The sequence below is a fragment of the Benincasa hispida genome, chromosome 1 (genome assembly GCF_027475165.1).
Source record: "Benincasa hispida cultivar pf3 chromosome 1, pf3_genome.v1.1, whole genome shotgun sequence".
In the NCBI taxonomy this organism is placed as follows: Eukaryota; Viridiplantae; Streptophyta; class Magnoliopsida; order Cucurbitales; family Cucurbitaceae; genus Benincasa; species Benincasa hispida.
The window spans coordinates 32,403,381-32,426,731 of record NC_143478.1 but is presented as its reverse complement, the minus strand read 5'-3'; the positions used below and the strand labels follow the sequence as shown (position 1 = coordinate 32,426,731).

Sequence of the window (23,351 nt, the reverse complement as noted above, 5' to 3'; positions counted from 1 at the left end):
GTAATAATTAATGAGGTCAAAATAGGAGGAATCTTTAAATATTAATTTAGTATTTGGGTTTTCTTTTTTGAAAAATGACACCTATTCTATTCGTCTAGCTCTCTTCATTTTCATTCCCCTTCTTTAAAAGTAAAGTTTTGAAACTTTCACAGAACTTTGACCAGCTTTGGCTAATGCTACCATTTATGAAAAGAATAATATAAATCACAAATAAATAAATAATTTTTTTGGCTCCATGCTACTTACTACTCTTTCTTTTTTAAATTTAGTTTAAATCATAGACTTCCAATATATGAGCTAATATCTTAATTTAAATCATAGACTTTTAATATAATTCAAATTTACTATCCTTACTTCTTCTTCTTCTTCTTCTTCTTCTTCTTTTTTTTTTTTTTTTTTTTTTTTTTTTTTTTATGAATTTGACACTCATATAATTAATTTAGGTGAATTTAGTTTAACTTTCTAAACATTTAATTTTGAAAATAAATCATTTTAGAAAAAAAATTGAATGTTATGTTTAACAACCACTCACTATAGCTTTTGAAACACTTTTAAATTACATTTTAGCCGTTTTTATCAAAAGAGTTGAAATAAAAACGATTTTTTTGAAAAAATATTTTTTTTCTCTAGTCAATTCAAATATATCCTTAAATCAAATAAGTTGGTTAAATTATAAAGAATAATGGTTATTTTTTTTAATCATTATTTATGGATTTCGAACAAGATAAATAAAATGAGACACTTAAATTACAATGAGTATTTTTATTTTTTTAAAAAAGAATAATAGTAAAAAAAAAGTTGAAGGAACTTTACCAAATTTAAAAGCCAATTGAACAAATTTCAACAAGAAAGAAGAAGCATTTTTATTATTATTATTATTATTTTTTTACTTTGGAAACATGTATTGAGAATTTTACTTTTGGTTGGGACATCAAAAGCAGCATTTTTATATACTTTCATTGAAAAAAAGGCTTAGCTAATTAGTTCAAAGTGAAAAAGTATATAAATGCTTTCTGTCTCTTAATTGAACACTTTGCATTCTTTCTTTGATTTAATTAGTATGAATTTGAAAAACATTGAATTAAATGCAATTTACACCTTTTTTTTTCTAGGAGAATGTAAGAAACTCAAAAGTTCTCTTAGATCCCTGAAAATGATTTTTCCACTAAGTTTTCATATTTTGAAAAAAAGTAAAGCCATTTTCTTAAAATATATTTATGTGTTTTTCTTTTCCTTCATAAAAAGCTTTTAAAATTTCAGTTACAACTTTTTTTATGGGCTTAAATTTTAATAATGATTATAATTTATATATATATATATATATATATATATATAAAGGTAGATTTTGAAACAAAATAAATTTAGTAAACCAGTTTAAGTTTTTAAAATAAATTTGTTTTCGGACAAGCTTTTATTTTTCGAAAAAATATATCCGTGTCAAAAACCACATAAAGTTGTTTCCGTCTTTCAATTCAAAAAGCTTTACATTCATTTAAAAAAAGAATTATTCTTTAAACTTTTAATATGAATGTTGACATTTGGATCTTATCAGCGTTGGATGATGTTGCAGATTTCTTGTAGACCTGAGCTTAGGCTCGTTTCTCCTTAGTCTAATCTCGAATTATTTCGAACTCGTGATTTGCATAAAAAATCCTCGCATCAGTATGATACCATACCTATCACACTCATGCCTAAGTTTGTTCAAAAAGTGTAGAGTTCAACTAAACACATAAGGAATAAGGTTAGAGTTTTTCTTCGAAGATTACTTCCTCTTCCACATGAGAGTCGTCGAATGAAACTATTTATAAACTCTTCATCTGATACTCGCCTAGTAACGTTGGTAGTATTAGAGTTGTTTTCAATACTACTCAAGGTTGCAAGATGTGAAAGTAGGTGTAACTTTCGGTTATTTTCCAATTGATATATATTCACCGATTCGGGTGGTCGGTCCGAACTCTGAAGCATTGATATTGTCCTTTTAGGATGTGCGTCCTCTCATGTTTTCTCAGGTCCCTATGAACTTTAGACCTTGCCTTGGACAATCTTTAACAATGGATATAGCTTAATTATCATTTCAAAACTCGATGCTTCAGTTCTTGATCTTAATATTTATTGAACTCGAGAAACAAAACTTACATATGGTTGAAATCATAGGGGAAAAAAACCCTACAAACTTGTATTATCTATGAGAATATTGTTCCAAGCATCAAAAAGTTCAGTTAGGACAAGACAAGAGGAACCAAAGCAAGAGTTCAACTCTCTCCACCTTGCATTGTTTTTATCAAAAAGGGAACAAAACCCTAAAAGCTCTCTCTCTCTCTCTCTCTCTCCCTCCCTCCTTGTAGGAAGGGTAAAAAAAACAATGGTGTTTGAAAGAAGAGATGGGGACCTTGAAATATGGTTCACTGTACCAATGAGGAAAAGCCCCTTTGTAAATTATATTAGAAGAATAGAGAGAATTAAAGAGAGAGCAATAGAATTGATTTAATCTTGGGAAATTTCAAGGCAATGTATATACATACAATACACTGAATGTCCCTAGAGAACATTTTAAGACATATAAGAGAATACCCAACACCATATTTTTCTCCAAGGGTTTTGGATTTGCTTTGTCCCCTTTCATATATCCTTCCTTGTCTTTGGCCAAAATGAATGTCCAATAATTATAAGCCAATCTCTTTGCTCTTCAATGTTTTTTTTAATGGCTTTGGGATCACAAAAGCTGGGTAGGTTATTCCCCTTCTTCTTCATTATATATTAAATGATAGAATTAATTAGTATAGCTTTTTTTTTTTAATATTTTTTTATCATTGGATCTCTAGTTTCATTGCTTGATCACATGCATTTGTGTTATGATATGTATATAGTTTTCAAGATGTTTGAGGTTTCACATTCCACAGTAAGGTTTTCTATTCTCTCTTTGGGAAAATATCTTTGAATTTTCAAAGTAATAAATATAGTTTAATATATATATATATATATATATATATATAGTTTTCTTTTTTTCCTCTATTCTCAATTAAGCTGTATTCAAAGTAGCAAAAGAAAATTGGTTCACTTTATGGAATTATTATTCCAACATATCAGACCATTTTTGGATGTTCAACCAGTAAAAAAAATGTGGAGAATTGGAACCTTTAAACTTTTAGTATTGAATATAAATATCTTAATAATTTTGAAATGTATGTTGAGTTTTGGCAAAATATTGAAAGTGCAATATCTCACATCTGAAAGGTAAGGAAGTGATCAACTTCAAATATTATTAGAAAATGTTTGTGTCTTTGGTTTCTAATAATCCCAATTTGAAGTACTTTAAATTTGGTATACTAACTCACTCAGTTGTGTATGTAATATAATGCTTTAAGAGAATGTTCTTATAATTGAGAGGTCGGAGAAAGACTTATGTGTACTTGTGATAATTTTTTATGGTTTGTGGTTTTTTTCCAATTTGAAGTTTTTCTATGTTAATTGTTGTGTTTCTAGTTTTGTTTTTTTGTTGTTTTTTTTTTTTTAAATTTATCTGTTAGTTTCCTTCTTATTATTGTAATAGTAGTAGAAGGTTTTTGGCGATATTTATATCTGCTGGTTAGAGGTGGATTTAGTATAGGCCCAGGAGGGGCTTGAGTCCCCTCAACTTTATGCTTTTTATATATGTGTATATATATAAATGATACAATATGAAAACTATTAGTTAGTCTAATGGTAAATTTATTTTTTAGTCCCCTTTAGATCTAAGTTCAAGCTTCACTCATTACATTTATTTTTATTAAATTATATAAAGTCTCTGTCAATAAAATTTATGGATCTGTCAGATATGGGTATGTTTCAATAGGTTAATACATTATTAAAGTTGAAAATTTAAATTCGATCTCGTGTAGAACTTGAGAATGAAAGAAGACGACGCCAGTGTTTTTGTGTACTTGTTTCTTGCTCAGGAAATTAATTTGCAACATTATTTTTCATCGAGTGGACTGTGAAGAGAGAGTGGTTAATTTAATTGGGCTTTAAGTGGGGAAGATTAATTTAATTGGGCTTTTCACGGCCCATGATTACCCAAAGTTGACTCATGTTAGGCCCAAACCATATTACCTACTATTTTTCGTGGCCCAATAACGATACTTTGTTGGCCTTTCTAGCCTAAACAAATAAGTTTAAACGATTTCTACATAAAATGGTTGGCCTCTCTATTTTCGCGGCTATTTACAATTTAATCTCTCTCTATATATGTGTTTATTTATTCATTCATGTATTTCTCTCTCCTCATGCATATATTTTCTCTCTCTCAATAATATATTCATATATTCTTTCTTTTCCCTCCCTTTTCTCCTTTCCCTGACTTTCTTTTCTCCTTTCAACGATGTGAGTTGTAGGTGATAGGCGACAGTGTGGGACGAATTGATGGTTCAACACGAGGTGACATGAACAACATGGGACAAATTGATGGCGCAGGCGGTGTGGGACGAATCGACGGTGACAAGGTTGAGCAGATTCGGTTGACGACACGACGAGACGAGCAAATTTGGTTGACGATGATGGGGGGAGAGATCTGTGGCGGCCATGACTGAAGAAGAGATGAAAATGGAGGGTTATGTATTATAAACTCCCATATGAAGATGAACTTTATTTTTTTTTCTCATTTTTTATATATATTGGGATATATATGTACTTTTTTTAGCTTTTATAGGAAATTTAATATATACTGTGGTATATGTATCTGTTTATTTGAAATAAATGAGTGTTCTTTTTATATTTATTTATTTAGACTCATTGTATTATGATATATATATTGTGGTGTAGATGAAATTTATGAAGATTTATATATAGTATATTTCATGTATTGGTTTATACTGTGATTTATTTCAAGCATCCATTCAATCTCTAATTTATAAACTATAATATATTTCATATATTTGTTGGAATATTTTTAAATACCTGATAAAATATTATAAGGTATATTTAAAATAATCATGAATGCGTCAAAATGTTCTAAAGTATATTTAAAATAATCATTAATCCATAAAAAAATCCAATAAATTGATATGTACAAATAAACAACGGAATATATTACATGTACAAGTGAAACAAGTAATGGAATAATTTACATAATAACAAAAATCAACATGAAAAACGAAATGGAAAATAAAATTATATTAAATGTCATTTTCTCTTTCCGAATGAAAATATAAAAAATATTTCAAATGCATTTTATCTCAACAGTTGAAAAAAAGGGAAAATCACAATAAATTCATTTTCTCTCCATATAATAAATGCATTATATGATTATTTATATCAAGCATTGAATTTATATACTGTGATATATTTCATATATTGGTTAGAATATTTTCAAAATTATAATAAAATATTCTGAAGTATATTTTAAATAACAATGAATCTGCAGAAAAAAATGTGAAACCAATGAAAATAGAAAAAAAATCATTAAATATATTTTCGCTCTCCAGTTAAATTAAATAAAGGAAAATATCTCAACAAATAAATGCATTTTTTCTCTCCATTTGAAAATATGAAAAAAAAATCATATCAAATGAATTTTCTCTCTATAATAAATATAATTTCTCTCCACGTCATTAAGAAAAATTTGAAAATAGGGAAATATATATATAATGGAAATAAAAACAATAAAAAAGGGTAAATTTATCCAAAAATAATATTAAAAATATTTTTTGAAAAAATTCACATTTAAATACATTTTCGAAATATAGGACCTGAAGATGGTTTTTATGTAAAAATTTCTAAGTTTCTAGCTTTTATATGAATAGCGAAATAGACTATTATTTTACATTAAAATCTTGTCCGGTTTTCGTCAAATAAAGCAGATTTCATTATTTACTATTTTTAACTATTTTAGTTCTAGAAAATAAAATTTACCACACGCGTTAATTTTTTTTTCATGCACTTTGAAATTCACAATTAGGCACAATTTTTAAATTTTGAGTTCAAATTTAAAGTTTTTAAATTTAAATCAAGCGTATTGTCAAGTAGAGTGAAAACAGGAAATTTCCTTTTGTTTTTCTAACAAATTCTGCTTTCAAAATAAAATTTTTGGAAAAAGAACAAAAGGAGGCCTTATTCTTTTATTTATTTTGAGAACCGAAAATCAGTACATCGAAAAGAGTATCCATACAAAATTTACAAGTTTAATCTCTACAATTTTTACCTCCAAAATTTAAAAATGTCTAGTAAATTTCTAAGTTTTCATTTTATTTTATTTTTTCTTGACTTAGTTTCTACTCAGGTCTTTCAATTTTGTACTAAATAAGTTTTATCTTCTAAAGCTCATGACTCTGTTTGAAAATAATTAGAACTTTATTTCTAATATCACCTTGTTTGTGTTTGAGAAGTCTTGAACTTTTAAAAATAATAATGTTTAACAAAAGAAAAAAATTGTCTCATTTAATAATATTTTGTTTTTGAAAATTAAGTTTATATCATCCACATTTCTCACTATGATTTACATATTTCCTAAGCACAATAGTTTAATTCTTAGCCAAATTAAAAAAAAAAAAAAACAAAAACAACTTTTTGGAAATACTTTTTTTTTGTTTTCAAAATTTGGCCTGATTTTTTAAATTTTGGTGAAAAATAGATAAAAAAAAATTGAAGAAATTTGGATATGGAAGTAATATACATAGACTTAATTTTTAAAAATAAAAACAAAAAATAAAATGATTACCGAATGAGATACGAAGAATTATGATTAAATAAATTCAGGATGCAACTAAGCGTTTTTCATCTGATTATTCCCACGTAGGTTGGGAGAAATAGAACTGATTTTAAAAGTGTTGAGAAGCTCTTTCAAGTTTGATATATATCACCAAAAAGAAAGCAGCAGAAGTTTTGTCATTGTGTTGCAACAAGTGCGTTTTAAATTAATATTGCAGAGCATAAAACGACGACGTACGTCCACTGGTTTACAATAAAATGGAGGGAGATGTCACGGGCTGCCTCCCCTATTCTGAATATACCTTTTTTTAATTAACCAAAATAAAATAAAATAAAATAATAAAAGAAAAGAGGGAAAAAAAAAAGAAAAAAAAAAAGAGAAAACCCCACATTTTGGTTCTTCCAAAGTTGAGACTGAGAGAGGGAGAGAGAATCTGTGACGCTGCTACAGTGAGCTCGTGAACTTTGAACTTCTACAAACCAACCAACTATAAAATGATGAGTTGGTTTCTACAAATTCCAAAATCATTCCCATTTTTAAATTTTTAAGTAGCTTTTCAAAATACATCTTCTAAAATATATAGTTGTAATCAATAATATTCTTTTAGTATACCTCTCACGAGCTATTCTAATATGTAAGATTTATTTTATGACGGTCACATAATTCATTAATTGTGAATTTGTCATACTTCTTAAATCGTTACTAATTAAGTTATGATTAAATTTTATGGAAAATATCAATTTATATCCCTAAATTTTATAAATGGTATCAATTTGAACCTGAACTTTTGTTGGTATATCAATTTACACAGTTCATTACATTTCATTTAAAAAAATATCGTGTACCATTTAGTAATTTTATCAATTGAACTCTTCTATTTGAATTTTCTTTGAGAACGCCAACAAATCATTTATAATCGTCCATTTGTCATATCAACAACAATTGAAAGTGTACACACGTTTGACAATCGATACAATGATGATTTTCAAATTTAATTGTTAGGAAATGTCTTGAATGATTTGCTTATGAAAATTTTAGAGTTTAATTGATGTAATTTATAAGTTTCATACAAAATTTGTTGAATGGAATAGAGTAAGATTGTAAATTGATTCGTTTATGAAAGTTTAAAGTATAAAATACCATTAATAGTTTAAGGTCTTAATTTGATACATTCTCAGAATTTAAGAGTTTGAATTACTTTTTTTTGTTCTAGTTTTTAAAAATAAACTTGAATTTTTAAGGGTAATTTTTTAAACGGTTAAGCGACGATAAATCGTGATAGACTTCTATTATTAATATCTATAAATGTGTATCACGATTTATTATTAATTGATAGTAATATTTTGATATATCTATAAATAAGTTGACTTTGTTTTGTTTTATTTAAAAACAGTCAAATTTCTAAAAGCTAGGCAATAAAGTTTTATAGGGAAAAAAAATGTAAATTTAAAATGTTGACCTTTTTCTTGCTTTTATGTTTTTGAACAAGAGGTTGACTCCGTTATTACACAATCCATAGAATGTAAAATTCAAGAGAAAATGGACTGTCCACTTGGAAATCATATTCTAATTTCATCTGCATGCTTCTATGTCTGACAACTGTTATATGAGCCCAGAAAATATATGCTCCACACCTGTTATATATCATTTGTTTTCAAAATATGTATTAAATTATCACTGCATCTTAAAATTTAATTTTGTCAGTAAATTTTCACGTCAGTCATTTTAACCCCCATATTTACATATTATTTTGATTTATTATTTTAAATAATGATTTCAACACTTTTCAATGAGCAATACACAAATAATAATAAAAATAAAAATGAAAATGAAAATAATGTTTTAATAATTTTTTTAAAAATAAATTGTCACGAGACAATTTTTAATGGATATAATCTAATATGCAGTCTCTCTGTTTTTTTTTTTTTTTTTTTTAAAATTAAAAAAACTAATTTCTCTTTTTTATTAAAAAAAAATAATTTCTCTTCCACTTATATAGTTTTTTATTTAGTACCTCCAAATTTTTTTATTACGATCCAAATTTTGAAAAGAAGGGTGGTATAAAATTTTATTTGTGTTAGTCTCTTGCTCTCGCTCTTTTTCTTTTCAATTTGTGTTTCTACTTGCATTTAACTAATTTAATACGATAATGCTCTCATACTGATACTCTTTTCCCTATCTCACTCACTGTACTCATACTAGCCACTCTAGAGGGGAAAAAAGCAAGTAATTTGTTACAATAGTAAAACAGTATTCTTCATTAGTTTCAAATTTGGGATCAAACGATATTTGGGGTGAAATTTGGATCATCGATATAAAAAATTATATATTTCATTTAAGATTTTGATATTCCTCTTTCTCATTCTGATCAGTACACTCCCTACGCTCTTCATCACAGTGATACTTCCAATCTTGTTCTTGTTTCCGAACTTTTCACCGACGAAAACTACATTTCTTGGAGCAGATCGATGGTTCTTGCCCTCTCCATTCGAAACAAACTTGGTTTCATTGATGGTTCTCTCCTTCGACCCACAGGTGATCTTCTTCCCTTATGGATTCACAACAATAATGTTGTTGTTGCTTGGATCCTCAACTCTGTTTCTAAGAGTATTTCTTCAAGTATTCTCTTCACCGAATCGGCTCGAGCAATCTGGCTTACCTTCAAGATCGTTTCCAAAGACGCAACGGACCTCACATTTTTCATCTCAAACGCGAGTTATCCAGCCTCAAGCAAGATCAAGACTTTGTCACTATGTATTTTACTAAAATGAAGAGTTTCTAGAATGAGAAAGAGGAAGCTCAGTAGTCGGAAAATCGGCTGAGGAAGATGGATCGGCCAAAGAACGAAGAGGTGTCTCGGGAAAAACCAATTTGACTTCGCGTGGGAAGGGGAAAGGGGGAAAAATTTAGGGATTTGGGAATTTTCTTGCTCTGATACCATATTGGAAGTGGAAAAGCCAAAAGTAAATAATACTTTTCTCTCTAATTTATTTAATAACAGTAAAGATACATTATATAGATGTACAATAAAGAAAAAGGAGCAGTTAACTATATTAACAAAAATAACAAAAACTTGATACAACTAATAACAACTAACAAAAAATAGCAAAAGCTTATTAGAACTAATAACAACTAATAAGTCCCACTTCAATTCTGACTTTTGACTTCACTAAGAATATTTCGTAAAAAAGAAGAAAAAAGAGACATGCAATATTTGAGAACCACAAGTTTTTCCTTCCCTTTCTCAGGTACGTAATGTCAATTCACTGTCAACAAGTTCGAAAATGAAATTCAACCTCTAGACAAAATAAAATCCTTCAAAATAAAATCTATGGATAACTATTTTTTTCCGACAATTTAAAAAATCACTATTTTTTAAATATAAGAAAGTAAATCAAAATATTTATAAATATAACAAAACTAGATGAAAATAATTAATATTTGTCTCTATCATAGAGAAATTATGATATTTTATTATTATTTATAAATATTTTTTTTTTATCATTTAAAATAATTTTCTTTTTAAAAATTTTAATTCTGCTCTACCGATATTTTTTTCAAACTATACTATTAGTTATATAATTCCATAAAAAAAATTGAATTTTGTTAATAATTTTTATTCGCACAATTTTGAATGTTCTTACAAAAATACTTAGTGCAATTCAGACGTCATCTATCTTTATGCATCTTATTAAATTGTTTAAATCAAAACTTGTCAGTGCCAAATTTTAGTTTTAATAAATATTTTAATATTTTTTAGATGTGAATAATGAGAAGGGATACACAAAGATTAATGATATCCGAGATGCACAAGTATTATCTATATTCTTATATCATGTCAATTCCCTTCTCCAATTCTACGTGTCTCTCTCGCTTCTCTCTCCATCAGAAAAATCTCTCCCAATGGAAAAAGACCAACCACCACCACTGCCACCGTCGCCGCCACCAAGAAGCTACACATTAACAGCATCATCAATCTCCTACGCCAAATCCACCGCCGCGGCCGCCTCCATCTCGCCGTACAACTGGTTCAAATCCTGCACCACCGCCGAACCCACCTACATTCTCCGAAACATTTCCTTCACAGCTCACCCTTCTCAAATCCTCGCCATCGTCGGCCCAAGCGGCGCCGGAAAATCAACTCTCCTCGACATTCTCGCCGCCCGAACCTCACCGACACACGGCGCCCTCCTCCTCAACTCCGCCCCTCTCAACCCTTCCACTTTCCGTAAACTCTCCGCCTACGTCCCTCAACACGACGCCTCTCTCCCTCTCTTAACCGTCTCCGAAACCTTCGCCTTCACCGCCCGCCTCCTCCTCCCTAAAAAATCCCAAATCCTGACCACCGTCAACTCCCTCCTAGCCGACCTCCGCCTCACCCACGTCGCCAACACCCGCCTCATCTCCGGCCTCTCCGGCGGCGAAAGGCGGCGCGTCTCAATCGGCTTAAGCCTCCTCCACGGCCCAGCCGTTCTACTACTTGACGAACCCACCTCCGGGCTCGACAGTGGGTCGGCATTTAACGTGATCTCGACCCTTAAATCGATCTGCGAATCGCGTAATAGGACGGTGGTGGTTTCGATTCACCAGCCGAGTTATCGGATATTGTCAGCCATTGATGGGATTCTTTTGCTATGTAAAGGATGTGTGATTCACCATGGGAGTGTTTCGAGCTTGGAGAGTTATTTAGTTTCGAAGGAATTTTGCATTCCGCCGCAGCTTAATCCTTTGGAATTTGCTATGGAAATTCTCAATAACCTTACGCCTTCTTCTTCTAATTGTAGTTCGGATTGTGATGATTCTTCGGGCGTAATTATTGGTAATGAAGGTATTAATTGTTCGAATTATGAAGATAATGATGAGATTAAATACAGGAGCTCCAGATTGCATGAAATCTTGACCCTTCATTGGCGATTTTGGATTATTATTTTTCGAACGAGGCAGCTGCTTTTGACTAATACTTTGGAAGCTCTCATTGTTGGAATTGTCTTAGGTATGTAATCACTTTCTTACAAATTGCTCTCCCATTAATTACTTCTACAATCTTAAGTTTTTTTTTCCATCTATTCTTTTTAATGGTAATAGGAAATAAAGCTTTATGTTTTATAATATTTTGTTATTTAATTTTAAATTAGAGAAACACGTGAAAACAAAAAAATCTAAGTGCGTTTGTGAGTGATTTTTGAAATTGCAACATGTCATTTAATCATTTGAAATTGAAAACAATTTAAGGTGGGTTTAAAATACATTTTCAAATATTTAATTTAAAAAATAAGTTATTTTGAAAGAAAATAAAGTATTTGGTAACTACTCAAAATAATTTTTCAAATCAATTTTTATCTAAAGTATTTAAATAAAAATGAATTTTTTGAAAAACTTTCTTTTTAAAAATCAATCTAAATGGATCCTTAGCATGAATTATGCAACACCTATTATATCTAACTAAAATTGTCACGTAGCGATTCATTATTAAAAAAGTTATTTTTACCGTGGGTAGAAAAGGGAGTGTGGACTTAGTTGTAGCTTAGCTACACCTAAATATTGCTCTTTAAAATTAATATGAAGTTTAATTTATAATTTTAAACAAGATTTTCATACCTTCAAAATTTATTTTGATTTATTAGGACATGTTTGAATTAAATGACTTTTAAAGTTTGTTTCCAATATTAGTATTTGTCAACTACTGAAATTGATTTTTAAGAATGAGTTGAAAGGTGATTCTTGGTAGATGATTGACCGAGAATTATCTCAACAAAAAAAAAAAAAAAATCTTTTTATTCCCTTATTGAACTTGCCACTTTTGAAATTGAATTTAATAAGAATAAATTGTATTAAAATTAGTTTAAATTTTGGAAAATTTTCACATATAGAAAAAATGTCAAATTATTTACAGAAATAGCAAGAAGAAAAAAAACTACTGATAGACACTAATAGACTTTAAAAGTTGTCAAATATTAATATTGAAAACAAACTTTAAAAGGCATTTAATTGAAACATGTTCTAATAAATCAAAATGAATTTTGAAGGTATGAAAATATTGTTTAAAATTATAAAATTAAACTTCAAATTAATTTTAAAGAGCAATGTTTAAGTGTAGCTAAGCTACCAGTCCATACTCTCCTTTATCTTCTACCTTTTAATAAACTTCTATTACATAGTATTAATGATAGAATTTATCAGTTTCTATAACTGATAAACTTCTATTAACCTTTATAAAAAAAAATTAAAATTTGTTATTTTGTGTAAATAATTTTTTTTATTTTTCTATTTTTTTTTTAAAATCTCACTTTTATTTTTCCATAAATTTATAAGAAAATTCTTATAAATAAAAAAATCTCAAAAATATCTAAACTCAAGTTGCACAAGTATAGTACTTTTGGAACTTTTTGCTATAAAATTTAAATATTTTTTATATTTAAAAGGACCCCAAATTTATATTTAGTTTATTACTTATGATAAATTTTGTATTTGATTAGTAGAGAAATTTCAACAATTTTCTTTTATTGTCGACACATTCGTATATTAATTAAACTATTCTCACGTAATAATTTTATATTTGATTAGACTCACATGCCCACATATTTTTTTAAAATATAATTATTCAAACCAAAGGAGTCAGAAGGTAAAAATTACCAACACATATACATGTATTCAAGTTGGTGCAAATCTAGGAAATTGAAATTCTAAGGTAAAACTTGGTGAAAGAGTAATTAATATTTATTTGAAAAAATATATATATATATATTTTTATAATTAATCAAATCTATTATTTTATTTAATTTTTAGATATTTATCTAGAATGTTACAGGTACAAATGATGAACAACAATGCTTAATAAATTTATGTTTATGAAAAACAATTTTTTAAGAAAAATAAAAATTATGAAATAATATTTTTTAAAAAAGAAAAAAATCATCTAACAAACTTTAATTCAACTATTAGGTGGATTGCACACAAATGAATGCAGCCTGGATGAACTTAAATAATTTTCTATGTAATAATTATCAAGTATTCATCTAAAATCATACAAACTTGAAAAAAAAAAAAAGTGACGGGTTTTCTTTTTCATAATTATTATGAGATATGAACTATGAAGATTCATAAATTTGATAAAAAAATACATTTGTGTAATTGTAAACAGGAACAATTTACATAAACATTGGAATGGACAAAGCCGGCATAGAGAAAAGATTGGGTCTATTCGCCTTCACGCTTACATTCCTCCTCTCTTCCACAACCGAAACTCTCCCCATTTTCCTCAACGAACGCCCCATTCTCCTCCGTGAAACCTCCGCCGGCGTCTACCGTCTCTCCTCTTACATAATCGCCAACACCCTCGTTTTCCTCCCTTACCTCCTCGCCGTTGCCGTCATCTACTCCGCCTCCGTCTACTTCCTCGTCGGACTCTGCGCCACGTGGCAAGCTTTCGCCTACTTCGTCCTCGTCATCTGGATCATCATTCTCATGGCCAATTCCTTCGTTCTTTTCTTGAGCTCCCTCGCCCCGAATTTCATCGCGGGGACGTCGCTCGTTACCGTTCTCCTCGCTGCGTTTTTCCTTTTCTCCGGCTACTTCATCTCCCAAGAAAGCTTGCCTAAGTTCTGGATGTTTATGAACTTCATGTCAATGTACAAGTATGCTCTTGACGCATTGCTAATCAACGAATATTCGTGCTTGGTTTCTAGATGCTTCATTTGGTTTGAAGAGAATGAAAGGGAATGTTTGGTTACGGGAGGAGATGTGTTGGTTAAAAGAGGCCTTCATGAGAATCAACGGTGGACGAATGTTTATGCTTTGGTGGCGTTTTTTGTGTTATATCGACTTCTTTGTTTGCTTGTTTTGATTAGAAGGGTTTCTACATCTAAGAAATAATAATAATAATTATTATTATTATTATGCTCACTTCAAAGCATATATTTGGAAGAAAAATAACACTCTCTTTATTATTATTTGCATTTGTTGAAATTTGTTTTTTTTTTTAAAAAAATAAAATTATAGAAAACTTGGTTCAATTTTAGTTTTTATACTTCTAGTCGTCTAATTTTAGTTCATATACTTTCCACAAATCTTAAATTTAGTCCATAATTTATTTATTGAAAAATTCTTATAAATAAAAAAAAAATCTAAAAAAATATTAACCTTATAGTAAAAAAGTTTCAAAAGTGATTTGCTATAAAGTGTAAATATTTTTAAATATTTTTTTATATTTAAAAAGGCCCTTAATTTATTTTTGATTTTTATTAGCATTTTTTACTATCAATTTATTATTATCATTTAAGAAATTTTGATAACAATTAACTTTGAAGATCTAAATTTAAGATTTATTGAAAGTATAAAGGTTAAAATTAGACAATTAAAAGTATAAGGACTGAGATGAGAAAAAACATTGAGGAATAGATATTTGTATTATATCGTAAAAAAGTTCATGAAACATTAAAAAAAAAGTAACAAAATGTTGCTAATATGTATAATATAAATAATAAACATGTTAACTCGATGGGAATGACAAATAATTCATTAATCATTATTGAAGGATAAAATGAGTGAATGATAAGTTAAAAGCAAATTAGTAAGCATCTTTCTTGTTTTCATTTTGTCAATTAGTTTATGATTCTTGTTTGGCCTTTAGAAAGAATAAAACTATGATAATAACATTGGAGAGAGATGGATGTTAGGACTAGACAGCCCCTTGATGTGAAGGTGAGGCTTCAATCATTTGGGCAAATGGGCCAAATTGTCCAAAAGACCCCACATGCAAACTTTCTATAATACTTTCTTATTATAGGATTTAAATTTTCTTTGAGCTACAAAATCTTTTTGAATCTTATATTTTTATGGAAACTTCAAATTCATTTATTAAAGATAGAAAAGATATGGGCTACTATTATCTTCCATCATATCTTCAATAAAATAATGTTATTATACTTGGCCAAAATTTTGTGTGTTTGTATTTTTTGCAAAAAAAAAAACTGAATGTCAATTTTTTTCTTCTAATTTGAACTTTAGCAATTTATAAAAATAAATTATTGGTACATAATAGATAGTAGCGGGGTTTGAAATTAATTTTCTCTACCCTTATAATTATTGAAGTATTAAAAAAGTTTTGAATGGTTAATTCAAATATGTTGGTGAGGGTTGTGAGACAGAAAGCCTATGAGTAGGTCCAAATCCAAGAAAAATTGAGAGACATCATGGAGAACCGCGTACCCAAAAGGAAAAATCAGATTCTTCAGTTTTGAACCGAAAGAATTATACCAATCAAAAAATAATTGAACCGGTTTGACTCTAGTATTCTGCAATTTTGGGGGCCACAATCATTCTAACACCACCAGTATTACACGTAACCACAAATAGGTGTTAGAAGAAGAATCTTATAAATAACCTCATTTGACAATTCCAAGAAAAGAATAAGTAAACTTTAAGGAGAAATTTGAAACCCTCTTTTCTTACTTATCTAAACTAAATATTCTTGCACTAACTTAAGTATCGAAATGTATTTGACTTGATATTATACTGGTGCGAGTATTCTCACGTAAGTTAACTTGGACAATGAGACCGTACCGGGAGAACAGACCAACAGAGCATCCAAGACATTGGCATAAGTTAAAAAATTCAAAATAAAATAAAATAAGTGAGGTTTTTAAATCCTTCAAATAATAACATGTCACGGGTGCTTTAGCTATTGTGATTTGCAGATATAAAAGTAAGAGGAAAAAAAAATATAGTTTTGTTTTGTTTGATGGTGAAGCCTCCCTGATTGAATCAGTGCCAAAATATTCACTCACGGGTTACTCTTGTGTTGCTATTGCACGTGAACCTTTTTTTCTTCTTTTTGGTCGTTTGTCTTCTTTTATAACTATATTTCACTCTACCCAAAATTCTCCTATAATAATTTTGATCAATCGACAACCAAGTCTATCCATATGTACTAAAAAGGGGATTTTTTTTTATTTTTTTATTTTTTTATTATTATTTTTTTAATGTTGGATTTTGATAATATAATTAATTTTAACGATACACTTAGTTTAATCATTAAAGTTTGAGGTTTATGTTTATTGGGTCAACTTTTATAAATATCTACTAAATATAAATTTTGTGTCTCATAGATCTCTCATAAATTTGAATTGTTTAAAGATTAATCGATTATATAATAATTTGAATAATATGTATAATGGATTCCAAAATCCCTTTCGTAACTATTTGTTTTTTGTTTTTGTTTTTTTTTAAATTAAACCTATGGACATTACTCACACTTTCAAATTTCTTTATTTGTTATCTACTTTTTACTAATAATTTAAAAATCAAGCCAAATTTTGAAAACTAAAAAAAAGCAGCTTTTAAAATCCTGTTATTATCTTTTAAATTTGACCTTAAAAAAGATGCAAATCATGGTAAAAAATAGAAAAAAAATAGACCTAATTTTCAAAAATAAAAAAAGACTTAAATTTTTAATTTTGTGTTTAAACAATCTATGAGTTTTTAAAATAATATCAAAGTTTAAGGACCATCTCTCCGATAATTTGAATATATACCAACCACAACCATAACATTATGGATTTAATACACAAATTCATTATGTGAGTTTGAATAGGATGGAATTGATGAAATTTTGTCGATATCCCACGAGAATTAATGGGTCGAAAAAAAGCAACGTGCTTATCTAAGGTACGAGATTGTGTAAGGAAAAGAGTAGAGAAAAAGATCGCACAATCGACACGTGGTTGACTTTCAACCTTGCTTTTGGTGTCCATTTTATTTATTTACTTTTGGAAAACTTTTTACTATGTTGCATTTGACGATCTTATTTATTTATTTGATGGAAGACCATATATATATATATATATATATATTGGTACTATGCTACGATTATATAGAATTACACTAGTTTTGTGAACTCATCTTTCAGAATGTGTATTGGGCTTAATAATCCTCAAATATTTCACAAAGATTAAATACAAATCACACTCATTAACATTTAATTTCATCAAATCTCATATTCAACTTCGATAGATATTGCAATTTTTACTTTATAAGGTTAGAAAAACATTGAGAATATTCTTATAAAACAATGTTTTTTAAGAGATTGATAGAATTTTAGACAAAAAGAGAAATATACTGGAGCTGGGTTTTTTTTTTTTTTTTGGGTGGGGGGATTAGAATTTGAAAGTTTTAGCTGAGTTATTTACTGTAATTGGACCAGCCCAACGTCATTTGTCCTATCGAGGTTGGACCGATCATCCATTACGATCCATTAAAGTTGCAGCACGGCCCATTATGAAGCCCATCAGTCTAGTTATCAAATTATTTATTTATACATTACATAATTAAAAAGAACCAATATCCCTTCTTGGGAGAAGAGAGTTATTCCGAGAGAGAGAGAGGGCGTATTTACTATTTAGTTATGATAATTCTCTTTTTTAATTGAAAAATAAAAGAAAAAATTAAGGTTGTTTGTCGCCCTTCAAAATTTCACTTTTCTGTAGAACATAGGACAAGAAAAGGATAAGCAACTAATTAAGTCAAAATAGCAACCTCAAAACGGGTGGATGGTTGGAAAATCCAACCTCCAACTTTTAAGAAGAAAGGCCATACTAATTGTCGTTAGCTAAACTCATTGACAAAAAAATAACTAATTTGAATATAACTTGGCTATGTGTACGAGAAGGGAGGGGGGAAAAGAAAAGGGCAAAGAATAAAAGCAACAAATCTAAAACATGCAGAAACTTCTAATAAATAAGAAGATATTAACTACAATAATACAAAACCATTTTGAACAACATTTGGTTTTAACTTCTCTAAGGATTCAATTTTGAAAATAAGTTTAACAAATCACCTAAAATAGTTTTTGAAACACTCAAAAATATTTTACATAGTTTTTATAAAAGGTTTAAATAAAAATATCTAAAAAAGACAATATTGTTTTTCTAGTTAATCCAATTGACCCTTCATTGCTATAAACACATAATATTAAAAATTCTCTAACGATCGCCCAAGACTCGGTTCGAGGAAGAGAACAAATAATAATCACAGAGTTCAGAACAGAAGAATAAGCAAACAACTGGTTTTACAGAAATCGTTGAAAAATCAAGCACAAACAAAAGGAGACCGTTGACTCGGCTGCCTACAAACTGACGCCAAAATAGAAATAACTCCATCAAAAATTTCAACTCCTTCACAAACTTACTAAATCCAACCAAAGGAAAAAACTCAGATCAGATCTCCCATTTCTTCAACTCCATACCATCGGGAGGGCTACCTTCGACCTTCTTTGATCCCACCTCCTTCCAGTTCGTTGACAGGACTGTGCCGTTCGATTCCACCTAAACAACAGAGAAAATTAACCAATCGAACAAATAGTTTCCGAAAATTACAATACCTGGCAGGACGATTAAACATCTAAAAATACTTCAAGAAGCCTTACAAATGATTTTTGCATGGCTCTTCTTGTATCCTCATCAGCATCCTTGTATATGTCTCGGAAAAACTTGTTCAACGCTGCATCCCCATCTAGTTTCTCGTCTTTCTCCTAAAATATAACAAATACTGGTAAATTCACTCCCCCACAAGGAATAATAAGGAAAAAAAATACCAGAAAATAATCAGACCTCCTTTTTCACTTGAGCTTCAAGCTTATCCCAATCTCTTCTTGGCTTAGAGGAGGGGTAAGCGAGAGCTTGAGATCCACTAGCTGCAAAAAATCACAAGTTTTGATCAACTTCAGCAAACATAAAACATAGGACACCAGACGAGCTCGATTATGAAACCATCATTGACATTCGATATACCTATCTCCTGACACAATAACCATATGTCGATAGTTCTACTTCTACCATTGCACAAGAATGAAACCAAAAGCAGGACAGTTTACTGCAGCATAGAATAAGGTAACCAAGACTGCACATTTTAAAGCATAAATGAGAGCTACACTCTGCAAACATACTCCGCAAACCCATTAACTGATCTGCATGTTCAGGATTGATCTCTAATAATGAGTCTGATAACCTTTTACCCATGGTATAAACCAAAATTATTGGTTACTTTCATTTGGATATGGTCAATATTTGGCATATTGAACAGATCACAGGTTTTTTTTCACAATTTTTAGATGTTAAATTCTTGCATCTAAAGCATTGAGCGATCAGCCCATGGTACAGTGACCCTAGAAGCAGTAAAATGAAGAGTGTATAGGGAACAAGTTCACCTACAGGGGACATTAATGCTCTGGATAATTCTATTCTCCTTGCAGAATTCAAGAGACGTCCAGTGTATTTGCTCAGCCTTTGCAAGACGAATTTCAATTTTTGTTGATAAAACAAAAAATTTGCACTTCTCACGTATTATCTGTTTGGGACAATCAAAAACCAAGCATAAGATTCCTAATAAAAGCTAGAGGCATAACTAGGCATAATATCCATGTTGCTGGAGGAAACAAATGCTCAAATAAGAAGAAAAGAAATGTAAGGAAACCAATCCATTGCAACAGAAAGAACAAAAATATGAGTGAAGAATACTACATTAAGCAAAGATGATTCTTCTCCACATTTACAAAATTCCATATTGTTTTGGATATATTTGCTGGATAAGAAGTAGAACCCCTCTTTGTTTCTTAAAAATTAGATTCTAAAAATCTGGAATACCTTCCCAAATAAACGAGGCTGGAAACAATATGCATCTTCGCCAGGAAGATCAATAGTCACACTTAGCTGCAAACAAGCCATTAAATTTTCAGCAAAACTTTCCAAATATATGTGATTTTGAAAAATATTCGAAAAATGAACATTCAATTGTAGACGTACAATTTGTTCACCAAATTCAACAGCGACATTTTCAGCTGGTATTCCCTTAGCAAATATGGACACAACTACTTCTTCCGGTTTCTGATAAAATTCATGCCTGCATGAGTATTTGACAGAAACTATGATTAGTTAGGTTACCATCTATCTTGTGATGCATCCCTACAATGGAATACCTTATAATTAAAGTACCAAAAGCATTTATGCAATTCAAGCTGGGAGTTAAACCAAAAAGAAAAGCAGTGCAGAAAATAAAGAGAGAAAATATTTACTACAACAAGAACCGACAAAGAGCAGCAACCTGAATTTCGGTTTGACTTCTATTGTCGCCTGATGCAGTTGATTACTCACAGGTACAACGTCATTACTTGGTAAAACAGTTTCCTGAACAGTACTTTCCACAGATTCCTGTGGAAGGTCGCCCATTTCCTCTGTTATGAAAATGGGGGCATCCATGAATTGGAAAAAATGTAAATACTTCTTCCACATAATAGTCAGTGATGTCAACTACCAGCAAAAGAAACGTGTTCAGACATAACAAAAACTTTGCAAAGAAGATCTATCATCCTTATCCACAAATTTAAACTGGTAAATTATCAACTATCAAGCAGCCCATACCAGCAATGAGTTTTTCACATTCTTTTATTAAATTCGTGAATCTTGAATCTCCTGAGGCCAAAGCAGAGCCTGTCTCCAAAGCAACCTTTGCTGTTTGATACTCCTCAAGTTTCAGACATGCAGTGCTGAAACAAAGACAGACACAATAAAAATAAAAACTATATAGATACGCATATTTCAAAACTTAGAACGTGATTCAATAAAGATATAAAGAACCCACCACGTTTTAAATATCCATATGATTTCACACAAAGCTGCACTATCTCTTAAAAACATTATACTCTTTGACTCTCGAGAATTACATGGAACATCAGAAGCTACGCAAGTAAGAAAAAGGCTTACCCTTTGCGCAAGTATGCTTTTGAATTTGAAGGGTCAAGTTCAATTGCTTTGTTAGCATCAGCAACAGCTTCTGCAAACATAAGCCCGAATCATTAAAAAAAAAAAAAAAAAAAAAATCTAATTAATTGTCCACTGCACTCAGCTTCTTTTAACTTCCGTTTAAAATGACTTTCTAAGTGCTCAAAAACATTGATTTTACACTTAAAAAACACTTATTTAACTTAAAAAGTCATGTAGTCCTAAATTAATCCCAGAACGAATACTCGAGAAAGTGGGGAGAAAAACTTCATATCAAAAACATAAACCAATCGACCCATCCAAACAATTCACGAATCATTTCTTAATATTAACTTCTTAAAAAAAACAGAAAATTAGCAGTGAGTAAAGTTTTTAGTACAAATCATAACCAAAAGAAGTAGAAATCCGATCGAAGACTCTGATTCGCGCAATCCTATTCTTTACAGAATCAATTGAAGGGAGCATTTCATAGTAAGAAACATGAAATTGAATGGACAGAGAGAGAAAGTACCAGTGTAATGGCCGAGTTTGATGTTGGCCTGAGCACGGGCAACATAAAGCTCGGATTTCTTCGGACTAAGAGCGATGGCTTGAGTGTAAAGGTCGACGGAAAGTTCGAAGTGGTCGTCGATAAAGGCTTCCTTAGCCTTGGCTTCGAGATCGGACGCCATGAAAGAGGAACTTGAAGCGTCGGAAGAATGTAGAGGGTTCTGGAGGGGAGGGAGAAAGATCGGGCTTTTCGAAAGAATTTGATTGACTCGAAGTCGTGATAAATGATAAAAGGCTCTAAGAGCAATGACAATCGACAGAATAAAGTAAGGTATTTAATTAGTAGACAACGTTAAATTATACGAGAAGTCAAGAACCTTCAGCTTGAACTTTAGGGTAAATGAAAGCTTTTTTTTTCCTTCCAACTTTTAAAAAATATTGATATGAATATTTAAACCTTGGCTTAGAAGTTGAACACGGATGCTACTTAGAGTATTGATCATCACACTGGTGGTTTGGACTAGTGCTTCGTGATCACCTTGGTTGAGTCTATCTTATTGGGTCGAAGTTCATTCTTAGATGGTATGAGATTAAGTTTCTTGAAGCGATGACTATTTATGAGACGCTTAACTCTCGTAATATCATTGTGAAATGTGACTATTTAGAGATTGTTAATCTTTTGAATAATATATTTACCAACTTCTCTTTTTAGTATGTATGCCTTTAATTACAATACCTTTGTAAAAAAAAAACTCCCGAACTTTTCATTTGATTCAAGATCAATATTTCTGTTAAAATGAAAATGAAAAAAAAAATGATATGAAAATGACTTGTAAAATATTGGTATAGGTGCCATAAATATAGATTTTAATCATGCACTTAAAACTTTAAGGTAGATTTCAACTATATTAGACAGATAATAAAAATATTTCTATGTTAATTTATCATGAGTATAACATAACTAACATATTGGCTATTACAAGAGTAAAATAGAACTAAAAGATTGGCTAAGACTAACTATAGTTAAGTATAACAAACTCTACTACTCCCCCTCAAGATGGAGTTAGAAAATTGATAACACCCACCTTGGACAAAAGAGGACTAAAAACAGAAGAAGGAAGAGCTTTAGTGAATATATTAGCAAGCTGTAAATGAGAACGAATAGGCATTAGCTTGACCAACCTTTAACAACATGATCTCGAATAAAATGACAATCTAATTCAATGTGTTTCATATGTTCATGAAACACTGGATTAGATGCTTTATGAACCGCAGTAGTGTTGTCACAAAAAATGAGGGAAGGATGCTCAGCAGTAATATGAAAATCACCAAGCAACTGTTTTAACCAAACAAGCTCACTAGTTGTGGCAGCCAGGACTCTATATTTTGCTTCAGTTGAAGATCTGGAC

General features: G+C 30.0%; 2 protein-coding genes and 1 long non-coding RNA gene across 3 annotated transcripts; 2 read left to right on the top strand and 1 right to left on the bottom strand.

Annotated features, from left to right (window-relative positions):
* Positions 1-4,191: 4,191 nt before the first annotated feature.
* Positions 4,192-4,826, top strand: LOC150038385 (uncharacterized). Its single transcript, XR_016527727.1, has 2 exons — positions 4,192-4,246; positions 4,371-4,826. It is a non-coding gene; the product is annotated as an uncharacterized LOC150038385 (long non-coding RNA).
* A 5,577-nt stretch (positions 4,827-10,403) lies between these two features.
* ABCG8 (ABC-2 type transporter family protein) lies at positions 10,404-14,631 on the top strand. The gene is made up of 2 exons (XM_039026056.2): positions 10,404-11,675; positions 13,824-14,631. Exons 1-2 carry the CDS (start codon positions 10,586-10,588, stop codon positions 14,552-14,554), a joined length of 1,821 nt encoding a protein of 606 aa, XP_038881984.2. The 5' UTR covers positions 10,404-10,585; the 3' UTR covers positions 14,555-14,631.
* A 3,970-nt stretch (positions 14,632-18,601) lies between these two features.
* LOC120084883 (protein SGT1 homolog) lies at positions 18,602-22,402 on the bottom strand. The gene is made up of 10 exons (XM_039040716.2): positions 21,965-22,402; positions 21,436-21,505; positions 21,094-21,218; positions 20,777-20,906; positions 20,479-20,575; positions 20,320-20,385; positions 19,888-20,023; positions 19,288-19,370; positions 19,104-19,208; positions 18,602-19,002 (listed from the first exon to the last, which is right to left on the bottom strand). The coding sequence occupies exons 1-10, from the start codon at positions 22,122-22,124 to the stop codon at positions 18,895-18,897; spliced, it is 1,080 nt and encodes a 359-aa protein (XP_038896644.2). The 5' UTR covers positions 22,125-22,402; the 3' UTR covers positions 18,602-18,894.
* Positions 22,403-23,351: the final 949 nt, after the last annotated feature.